Source organism: Garra rufa, chromosome 12 (assembly GCF_049309525.1).
Source record: "Garra rufa chromosome 12, GarRuf1.0, whole genome shotgun sequence".
In the NCBI taxonomy this organism is placed as follows: Eukaryota; Metazoa; Chordata; class Actinopteri; order Cypriniformes; family Cyprinidae; genus Garra; species Garra rufa.
Genome location: NC_133372.1, coordinates 26,743,721 through 26,755,680, shown reverse-complemented (window position 1 = coordinate 26,755,680; position 11,960 = coordinate 26,743,721). Strand labels below are relative to the sequence as shown.

Sequence of the window (11,960 nt, the reverse complement as noted above, 5' to 3'; positions counted from 1 at the left end):
GTGCGCCTCTGACTTTGCTGTGGTGGGTCTCCTAGTTGCAGAACAACACAGCAGCAGAACTTTAGCAGGGCCCTGTCGAATGACGGCACTTCACTCTAATCTCCACACGCTCAAAGCCACACAAGCATATTTGCTCTCTGAACACCGGGAGAAAAAGCTCTTTGGTGTGGGTAATTCTTTTTTCTCTTTTTTTAAACACATGGAGAGCTACCTGTAAACTACGACACCAAGGCAATGTCGAAAAGCTGGAAAGTGGATTTTATGAACAAGATTTATATTTTCACAAAACTGGATAAAAACAGTTTTTTACCTAAAAGAGAGCAGCTTAGCATAACCACATTTTTATATTTCTGAAGAAAATATGAACAGTGCCTGCCCATGAAAAACTGCCATAATGCTAGGGTGTGCGTGTGGGTGCCAGAGCACTGGTATGTGGTTGCTGAGGTGTTCTGAGTGGTTTGTATTGCATTGGTATCCAGTTGCTAGGGTGTCTTGGGTGGTCGCTAGGTGGTTGCTTACCAACTCAAGTCAAAAGACCACCCTCAAGTCTATAGCATTCCCGTCTCAAGATAAGACAGAGGTCTCAACGTTAAATCAGTTTTAAAAAAAAAGGTAAACGAAACAAAGTTAAATCACTAAAACCAGTTTTAGCTTTAGAGAATATTTACATAAAAATACTTGAATTAGTTTAAACAATCTAATCTAAACCAACCTAAACTATCACAGAATTATGTTCAATAGAAAACTTAAGACATAAACAATACAAAAGCAGCTGTAAATAAAACTACTACATATATAATGATGGATAAATACAATGATAGACAGAATGCTAGAATAACAGATAGAATCATAGAACGATACATAGACAGGCAGACAAATAGATGAATGAATGATAAACAGATTGATTGATAGATAGACAGACAGACAGAGAGATGGACAGACAGATAGACGGATGAATGATAGACAGGCAGGCAGACAGACAGACGAACAGAGACAAACAGACTGATTGACTGACTGACTGACAGACAGACAGATGGAAAGAAGGACGGACAGACAGACAAATGGATGGACGCACAATAGATAGACAGACAGACAGACAGACAGAGAAGGACGGACGGACGGACGATAGATAGATAGATAGATAGATAGATAGATAGATAGATAGATAGATAGATAGATACATACATACATACATACATACATACATACATACATACATAGACAGATGATGGACAGATAGACAGACGGACAGATAGACAGACAGACGAACAGATAGAGGAACGGACGGACGGACGGACGGACGGATGACAGACAGACAGACAGACAGATAGACAGACAGACAGACGGACGGACGGACGGACGGACGGACGGACGGACGGATGACAGACAGACAGACAGACAGACAGACAGACAGACAGACGAATGATAGACAGGCAGACAGACAGACGAACCGAGACAAACAAACGACAGACTGACTGACTGACTGACTGACTGACTGACTGACTGACTGATGGAAAGAATGACGGAAAGACAGACAAATGGATGGATGCACGATAGATAGACAGACAGACAGACAGACAGACAGAGAAAGATGGACAGACAGACGGACGGACGGAAGGAAGGACAGACAGAGAGACAGACAGACAGACAGACAGACAGACAGACAGACAGACAGACAGACAGACAGACAGACAGACAGACAGACAGACAGATAGATAGATAGATAGATAGATAGATAGATAGAGTTAAAAATCTTTGTTTGCGTTCTACTGAAGAAACAAAGTCACCTACATCTTGGATGCCTTGAGGGTAAGCAGATACACATCAAATTTTCATTTTTGGGTGAACTATCCCTTTAAGGATTAGTAAACTTCATTTGTTATTGCAATGTATAGTTATTGTGCAACATTCATCTGTTCTTTGAATTTAATTCACATTACTTCCTTCTTTCATTTCTACCCATACACCACTCTTGAAAAGGTGATGTGTATATAAGTCTTGGGTCTGAAATCTGTCATTATGAGGCAAAGCATGTTTGACAGGACCAGTGAGGTGTCTGACCACATGTGCGTAAGAAGGGTTTTTCCTGTTCTCTTCCTTCGAGACATGCACAACAGACAGACGCACAAGCGCCGACGGCCCTAGCAGATTCGGAAAAAGGAGGCAACGGTCCAGGAAAGCTGCGGACATATGGCCATGCTGCAGTTGCCCACATACCATGAGGTCATCCAACTACAGACAAAAGAGGACCGATCTAATCTAATAAGCTGCCATTACACATTCACAAACAGACAAAAAGAATGAATTAAAGAAACAATGTGCATTAACCATGCAGTTATATTTACCAAAAATATGAATATGCATTTATATTCGTCTTATGTAGAAAAAAAATTATATTTTCTAGGTCTAGATTTGACTACAGTCAAACATGTTATATTATATATCATATTATAATACATCACATTATTTTATATCATATAAATGAACAATTTTGTAATTTTGTAAAAATCCGTAAGTACTTGCATTTTTCTCGGTTATACAACTTTAATTATCACTTCTCGTTACAACTAGAATGCCAAGTGTTGGTGTGACGTTATAAGAAATATGAATATGTATTCATGTATACATAATATGTAGAATGAAACTACGTTGTCTAGGCCTAGATTTGACTGCAGTCAAACATATTATTATATTAAACTACCAGTCAAAAGTTTCTGCACAGTAGGATTTTTAACGTTTTTTAAAGAAGTCTCTTTTGCTCACTAAACCTGCATGTATTTACACAAAAAATAATATTGTAAAAAAGTAATATTGTGAAATATTTTTACTATTTAAAATAATGGCTTTCTATTTGAATATATTTTAAAATGGAATTTATTCCTGTGATCAAAGCTAAATTTTCAGCATCATTACTCCAATCTGCAGTCACATGATCTTTCAGAAATCATTCTAATATGCTGATTTGCTGTGCAAGAAACATTATTATTATTATTATCAATATTTAAAAAAGTTAAGTACCTTTTGGATTATTTGTGAATAGAAAGATTCAAAGATGAGCATTTATCTAAAATAAAAAGCTTATAAAAAGTATACACTACACAATGCAAAAGCTTGGAGTCAGTACAATTTTTCTTTGTTAGGAAAGAAATGATAGAAATTAATACTTTATTTACCAAGGATGCTTTTCAGATAAATGCTGTTCTTCTGAACTTTCTATTCCTCAAAGAAATCTGAAAAAAATCTACTCAGCTTTTTTCAACATAAAACAAAATCAGCAAATCAGAATATTAGAATGATTTCTGAAGGATCATGTGACTGGAGTTTGATGCTAAACATTCAGCTTTGAAATCACAGGAATAAATTACATTTTTAAATATATTCAAATAGAAAACAGTTATTTTAAATAGTAAAAATATAAAAAAAATTACTATTTTGCTGTACTTTAAATTAAATAAATGCAGGCTTGCTGAGCTTAAATATTTCTTTAAAAATCTTACTATGCAAAAACTTTTGACTGGTATATTATACTTTATCATCTATATGTAAATGAGCATAATTTTAAAACATTTGCAAATTATTTTCCATGGTGTATAAGTACTTCCGCTTTTCTCGGTTATGCAACTTTTAATTATCATTTCTCGTTACAACTAGCATGCCATTGTCTGTGCGTGAACTTGACTTGCATCACTTAAGAACAAGCGTAGGTGTGGTGTTATAAGAAAAACTATCAGCATACTGAGAGGCTGGGTTTTGCGGCCACAAACTGTGTTTGCATATGTGTCACTTGAGGTTACTTCGCATCACAAATATCAAATCATGTCTTCTGGTCGTTTGAGAGTGTTAATGTCATGGCTGAGCGCTGTGCGTATGTGTGTGAGCTGTCGGATGTGGCGTGTGTGGTAACAGCTGTGTGTCTGTCTTCCTGATGCGCACTGAGCATTAGTTGAGAGCATGTGCTTACATGTGTCATTTTTCCTTTCTCACTCGTTCTCTCATTCCTTTATCTACGCCTCTCCTGAATTCATACGTAGTGTCTCAACAATTAGTCAAGTAGTGGAAGGATAAACTATAGCGTTTCCAATAAAGAGGAAGCATGACGACTGACGTCAGCTCAAATCTCTATGGGCCTACTAAGAAAGCACTTCCTCTGGTTCTGATTGTAAGAAGAGAGCGAGAAAGAAAAGACAGAAAGAGTTGGGGGAAATTCTGGAAAAGCTTGTTTGTAGCCAAAGGACATTGTGAAACAGTGTAACAGATGGGTTTCTCTCGGTGAGCACTGAGCAGAGAAAAACTGATAGTTTGTTGAATTTGAGAAAGATAAACAATATCATTTGAATTTCATCAAATATATAATTGAGACTCTTTACCAGAAGTTTTACGAGAGTCTTTACTAAAAAATGTTGTTTTATTTATTAAAATGAATCATTAACCTTTACAAAATATATACTGGTAATTAAAATTCCAGAGAAAGAAAGTAGCATTTTATTACCAATAGTTTCTTTTTGCTTTCTAATAACTAGTCATATGAAGACTAATTATGATTATTTTATCGACAACCATACTTTTAACAGTAAAAAGAAAAAAACAGACTTCTAAATAAGCATTCATATCTTCTTCCATAAAGGTCATCTTGCTCACTAGTAAAATTCTCGGTAAAGCAATTTTTTATAAGAATATGTATTGTCATGTGACCCTGGACCACAAAACCAGTCATAAGAGTAATTTTTTGGAATGAGATCATCTGAAAGCTGAATAAATACGCTTTCCATTAATGTATGGTTTGTGAGGATAGGGCAATATTTGGCTGAGATACAACTATCTGGAATATGAGGGTGCAAAAAATCTAAATATTGCGAAAATTGTCTTTAAAGTTGTCCGAATGAAGTTCTTAGCAGTGCATATTACTAATCAAAAATTAAGTTTTGACATATTTACAGTAGGAAATTTACAAAGTATCTTCATTAAACATTTAATTAATATCCTAATGATTTTTTGCATTAAAAAGATTTTGACTCATATAGACCTTTTTCCTGAGTAAACGATGAGCGCCGCCATTACGAATTCTAACGTCAGATCGAATGCTTTTCTATTCCGGTTTCCATAGGAACCCATTCAAATAGCGTCCGTCTGTTTTTAATGTAGCTAACGTCCGCTGCTTTGTGTCATCTACACACTCATTAAAGTGAGGCACTGACAAATGACGGTCATTGCGACATTGCCAAGTGATTTTTAAAAACATTTTAATAGGTTTAACATTAGTTTATTAGCTCGGAATATACCCTAATTTGACTAGAAACAATGCAGACCGGAAATGCAAAGCATTCTTTCAGTTAAGAGTCGGACTTACTTCCGTGTTCAGGAAAAACGTCTATAGCTATTGCTACAAATATACCCATGCTACATAAGGCGGGTTTTGTGGTCCAGGGTCACATATAAGTGCTATTAAAATAAATTCAATTGAAAATATTTTTCTTTGGGTTTGTGCATATATTAGTTTAACAATCTGTCAAGTCCATGAGACCATAAGGTGTCTTATTTGCCATTGTACTGCAGGTTTCAGAGGGATGCTCAAGAGCGCCCCCTTTGTGCCCACTATGCACTCGCACTGTTGTGGACCTCACAGTTAATTATTACCAAACAGTCAATGCAGCAATGTAGAGGATTGTGAAGGCTGAAACTGCCAGTAATTTTTGTCATAAGATTTCTAACCTCTAAAGAACCATGCAGAGAATTTTATTTGAATATAGAGCAAGTACAGTAGATGATTTCTGAGCCTCAAGTGTGGCAAATAAGCACTGGAGGGTCTTGATTTTTCAAAGTGAATGTGAAAGACAATTCTGTAATTGAAACCATACACAAAGATGATACTGTGCTCATTTATGATGCAATAATCTCTCTTAACAGATGTTACGCACTTTTAAATGCAACAGTGAAGCATCATAGGACTTCGCGGGACATTCCCCGAGCTCATTTTATGGTGGTTTCTTCTCAACACAGCAGTTTTCTGAGAAGCATCAAACTGGTTCAAATGAAATGTTTTCCATTAGGAGGCAGAAGCCACTGTTTTGGCTCTGAGGCCTTCAACAACAGACACATTGAATAAACGGAGAAAGAGAGCTGGAAAAGACCGCAGTGAGATGACCGACCACATGAATGGGAATCCTTTGCAGAAGTTGAAACGGGTGCTTGTTGAACTGGGCATGTTAGACCACACATGCGACTTTGAAGCCACATTTACGGCAAAGGACAGCCAATAAGCAATAAGCTGAGGGGCAAGTGTTTTTCATTAAAACGTTAGAATATGTTACAAATAATTCAGTTTCAGAATTTTAATGTTTAATTGTTAAAACTTTTTTTTTTTTCCAGTTTGTGATACAAACCTGGCCCCATTTCCATGCGTGGGTGTGAGAGAGACAGGGACCAGGCCAAATCCACCCAAATTGAAAGCCCTGTCTGTTGAAAAACAGCGCCTTTGGTTCTTCTTTTTCCATCACAGTGTTGTCCGTCCGCCTCTCTAGAACTATTCCAGACATATTCCACACTCATTTACAAGGGAACGCTTCAGAATGAAGACTGAAACTGGGTAAAATAACTACCAAGAGTGAAATTATAGGATATGGCATGACACACAAAGAACCAAGTAACTCATGCCCAGTCTTGATCCAAACCTCCTCATTCTTCACCCATTTGTTCAGCTATGGTCGGAATCGCCCCTTCATCACACCACATCTGGACTCTCCAGGCTAAAAAAACTCACATTTGCCCAATAAGGAATTGAAAAGCATAGTAGGACGTAAAAAAAATCAGAGCTAAAAACAACAATAGATATCAACAACAGGTCCATATTTGGAGTTGTAATCAATATTATTACATTAGTACTGATAGATATAAGTAATGTATAAGTGTATATATATATATATATATATATATATATATATATATATATATACACACACAGGTAGGTATATATATATGTAAAGTTTCATTATGAAGGTGCAGTCACATTTTTTATTGTTCTGGAAAATGTCTGAGAAATCCAGTCATTTTAAGGGAATCCACATGATCAAGAATTCTTTGTTAGGACGAAAAATTACCACATGCAGGTTTTGCAACAGGTTCAAGTTTGTCATTCAAAGTGTTAATCAATAGAAACCACCTTCTTTTGAAACTGACTGATGTGAGAGCTGCTTACTTATAGATTGCTACATTAATAACAATACTTTATATTTTGAAATATAATTTATTTCTGTGGCACAGTGCCAAATTTTCATCACCCAATACTCCAGTCTTTAGTGTCACATGATCCTTCAGAAATCATTCTTATATGCTAATTTATTATCCGTGTTGAAACTGATTCAAAATAAAATTCTTTTCTTACAATAAAAGTCTTTACGATCACTTTTGAACCATTTAACACATCTTTGCTGAATAAAATAATCAATTTCCTAAAAAAAAGAGAGAAATTACTGACCACAAACTTGAATAGTGTATATTGTAAAACTAAATTTCTTTTTTGAATAAACACTGTTCTTTTTAACTGTTTATCCATCAAAGTATTCTGAAAAAAGTATTACAGGTCACAAAAATATTACGCAGTGTTTAAATGTTTAAACACACACCTAAATATGTTTAAATATTAAACATTGATTATGAATCATCATATTACAATGATTTCTGAAGGATCATGTGACACTGAAGACTGGATTAATAATGATGAAAATTCAGCTTTGCTTCACAGGAATAAATTATATTCTGAACTATATTAAAATAGAAAGCTGTCATCTTAAATTGCTATTTTATTTTACAAAATAGTTTCTGTATTTTTGATACATAAACTTTTGAATGGCAGCATATGTCTTTGAATCCTGAAGTAAAACATGTTAATGTTTGATTTGACACCAGTTAAACATGAAAGTATCTCTAAAGTTTCAGATATTGTTAATATGTTAAAACTTTATATTTCAGTGTCTTTCCAAACGTAGCAAACTGTATGTTGACTTTACGTACAAATTCACAGCATCCAAATGAGATCACTCTGTTGACAGTGGCATTTGGAAATTTCCAGGTTTGTTCCATTAAATTCAGAATTGATGAGCAGCATTTCATGAGTCAATAGTCAGTTCAGTGAGGGGACGTGGGGTGAGCGACCACACAACATCCAAACTTATATTCACGAGGTCCTGGGTGGTTAAAGTGAACATACACATACAGGGCAGGCTTTGTCCTTTCACCTGGCCTGAACCCTGCCACCAAAGTCTAGAGTATTGACAGACCTCAATAGGGCTGTTGTCAGTAACTCGCTGACCCATTCCAACCCCATTACCATAGACTAGGAAGCCAACATAACCCAATTAGTTCTAACTTTTGTCAGGTTTGGTTTTCCTTTCGCTCCTACCAGTACTGGAACAGCCAACAGAGATTCCTGAGGGAATCTGGGGTCAGCGGCATATGATGAAGAAGAAATTCACAATGGATGTTTTAATGGATACCAGCTGGACTTTTAATGACTTTGGGATCGTAGCCAGATAATGGTGGGAAATCAACATGGAAGTAAACATTATGATGTCCTACCCACAAGGGCAAAGCGTTTTTCTCTCATACTGTACGTGCGTATTTGTGACTGTGCGTCACAGACACTTCATTCTTTTAGCATTTAAAGGCAAAAATGCATGCGTATAGATATAAAACAAATAAAACAATATAAAAACTCAAATATTGCCTCTAGGCCACTCTAGACTGAAACAACCCTGTGGGTAGCAGTGCCCTTCCCGCAATGGCAAAAATGCCATTTGGAATTTGCCCAACATTTGAATTCACGTGTAACTTCATCTGTGTTCAATAAACCAATCAATATGAATGAAAGAACTAGGCTGGAATAAAGGGTGGCAGAGGGGACTCATTACCAACCAATAGCTAAAAAAGTATTTACACCATGCACAGTAATAATAAAACCTGCGGCCATCATGCTCACCACTCTGTTCCATCACTCTGATTTTTCTTTCCTTTCTATGGTCAAGGAAACAGGATGGACAGGATATGTTACTGTAGGTGCACAGCAGAGGAAGATGGAAAGATTTACAATCAACATGTCTAGTGCATTCCAACTCATTCACCTGTAATTTGTCATAATGCAACAATGTCAACCAATCATATTGCTGCTAAATAAAGCTAAACTTAAGGTTTAGCTACCTAAACTTACTGTCTTACATATTCATATATAAAGATAGATTCTTAATTGATTTGCAATACCAGTCAAAAGTTTTTGAACAGTAAGTTTTGTAATGTTTTTTTTTTTTAAAAGGCTCACCAAGCCTGCATTTATTTGAACGCAAGTACAGCAAAAACAGCACAATTGTGAAATATTTTTACTATTCAAAATAACTGCTTTCTATTTGCATGTATTTCAAAATGTAATTTATTCATGTGTTCAAAGCTTAATTTTTAGCATCATTACTCCAGTCCTTAGTGGCACATGATCCTTCAGAAATCATTCTAAAATGCAGTTTTTTGTTCAAGAAACATTTTTATTAGTATTATTATCAACAGTTGAGTTCATTTTTTTTTACAGGATTCTTTGATGAAATGAAAGATCCAACGATCAGCATTTATCTGAAATAAAAAGCTACACACTATATTATTCAAAAGCTTGGAGTCAGTATAATACTTTTTTTTGGAAAAGAAATTATAGAAATGAATACTGATGATAACGACATTTATAATATTACAAAAGAATCCTATTTCAGACAAATGCTGTTCTTCTGAACTTTCTATTCAACAAAGAAACCTGAAAAAGCAAATCAGAATATTAGAATGATTTCTGAAGGATCATGTGACTGTAATAATGCTAAAACATTGAGCTTCGAAATCACAGAAATAAATTACATTTTAAAATATATTCAAATTGGAAAAATTTATTTTAAATAGTAAAAAAAAAGTTTTTGCTGTACTTAGGATCAAATAAATGCAGGCTTGGTGAGCAGAAGAGACTTTCCATTAAAAATTTATTGTTCAAATACTTTTGACTGGTAGTGTATATTCCGAAATCTTTGTAAAAGTAAAAGTTTCCTAACAACAAAACAATAAAGGTATATTAAACCATCAAACTGGCAGCAGACAACTTAATAGAGATCATTAAGGGAATATTTAATCCAAAAATTATATTTTTTGACACACCATAAAGTTGTTCCAACCCATTTTGTCACACAAAATTAAACGCTGGGCAGAAAGCCAAGCTGCTTGTTTTCATACAACAAAAGTGAATGGACAATTAAAAAATTACGCCTTCAGGTGTGAACCAAATTACATTGGTTCAGGCCGGGGCCAATCTTCATACACCAAATTCAAAAAAGACAACTGTAAATAAGTTTTTGAAAGATATGAAAGATCAATGTAAATGGCTCAGGAAGACTTATTTGTTGCAGTCATGCTACTTTTCTGCTCATTTGCCATATTTATGACCATCAGAGAGGCAAAGTAATGACTAAAGTGAATACAAAAACACAGAGATAGCAAGAAAAAACTGTGATCATTGGATCCAAACCAGGTCTCAAAAAAATAAATAAATTAGCATATGCCCTACCAAATCTAACATTCCTGAACATTTTGTTAAATATTTAATGCACAATCCATTTCTACAAACCAGCAAACTCTCATTACATAGTGCATATATGCAGAGAAACATAAAGATGGACTATGAATTAAATATATAAATGTCAGTGAATGTTAGATTTGGTAGGGTTTGTGCTAACCTGAGATTTGTAAAAACGTGTTCACGTGTTTTTGCCTTGATCTCTATTATTGTGCTCTACAATTGGTTATAAACATGGCAGATGGGTGGAAAATTCACGTGACTGAAACAGTTGTGTGTGCGTTGAATAAATCACATATATCTTTATTTCTGAAGCAATTACCATTGATTTTTGTGTTATAGAATCTGTCTTTTGTTTTACGTTACACAACAAGATAACGTTGTTTAAATTTGGGGGGGTGAGTAAACGTGACAAAATAAATTTTGGCTGAACTAATCCTATAATTATAAGTTGCGAGAAGTCAGTCTAATTGTTGTCAGTGTAGTGTGTTGTCTAATTTGAAGCATTACGTGAATGTTTCTCACAACTGGAAAGTATGTTCTTGTCGGAAGGAACGTTAAAAGTCCTTTCTAATGAAATCCTAACTGGCAAACCTGTCAGTTCACCTGCACTGGCATAAACAACTTCCAATAGGTTGACTCACTTGTTTGTATTTTTGATTTATTTCCTCCTTCTGATATTCTGAGAAGGAAATAAAACGTTGAGCCACTAATGTCATTTTTGTCTCAGTTCTCTTAAATAACTGGACACTGTTTTTCCCAGCTGTCCATAGAAGATTTAAATCTGATTAAAACACCCAAACAAAAGCATCTACTCCTAACTCTCTCTTTCTTTCTCTTTGAGCTTATTTGAAGACATGCAGGCCATTTGGCAGGGTTGTTCGTTGGGGAAGGGCAGTTTGTCTGCTTTATGGCTGTGCTGACGTCAATGGCATAACTCAAATAGTTAGCAGGGTGCATGCTCCCAGCTTTCAAAAGCTGCACCACAGCAGAGCCAATGCTAAAACCCGAGACAGACTTCCCTCAGACAACAGTCTCAGCTGACATCTGTTCTTCTCATTCAAAATACATTCAATGAGAAGCATAAATTTGCTTATAGACTAATCAACACTGTTGTCTGGATAAAGCTTGCTCATAAATAAAGAAAAGAGGTAGTGCATTAATGCTAAGATGCTAATTCCTGACCGAGACTTCACACTTTTTGTTTTGACATTTGAAAGCATTAGTTCTACACACTGACAGCCAAAGACATGACTCTTTCTAGCTGACTCCAACACTTGACAGATTGACTGACCCATAATATCTCTGCTTTTCCAGCTATGCCTCTTAATCCTTGTGAGTAAAGATAGCAAAGTGTTTTTAAGCCATAGAC

At 35.4% G+C, this 11,960-nt stretch overlaps 1 protein-coding gene across 1 annotated transcript in view; it reads left to right on the top strand.

The window, feature by feature from the left end:
- Positions 1–4,093: 4,093 nt before the first annotated feature.
- Positions 4,094–11,960, top strand: part of LOC141347545 (3',5'-cyclic-AMP phosphodiesterase 4B-like) — a 29,203-nt gene continuing 21,336 nt past the window's right edge. Inside the window, exons 1-2 of the mRNA XM_073852546.1 lie at positions 4,094–4,159; positions 6,048–6,239. Of these exons, the coding sequence (XP_073708647.1) occupies positions 4,094–4,159; positions 6,048–6,239 (258 nt within the window). The remainder of the gene's footprint in view (positions 4,160–6,047; positions 6,240–11,960) is intronic.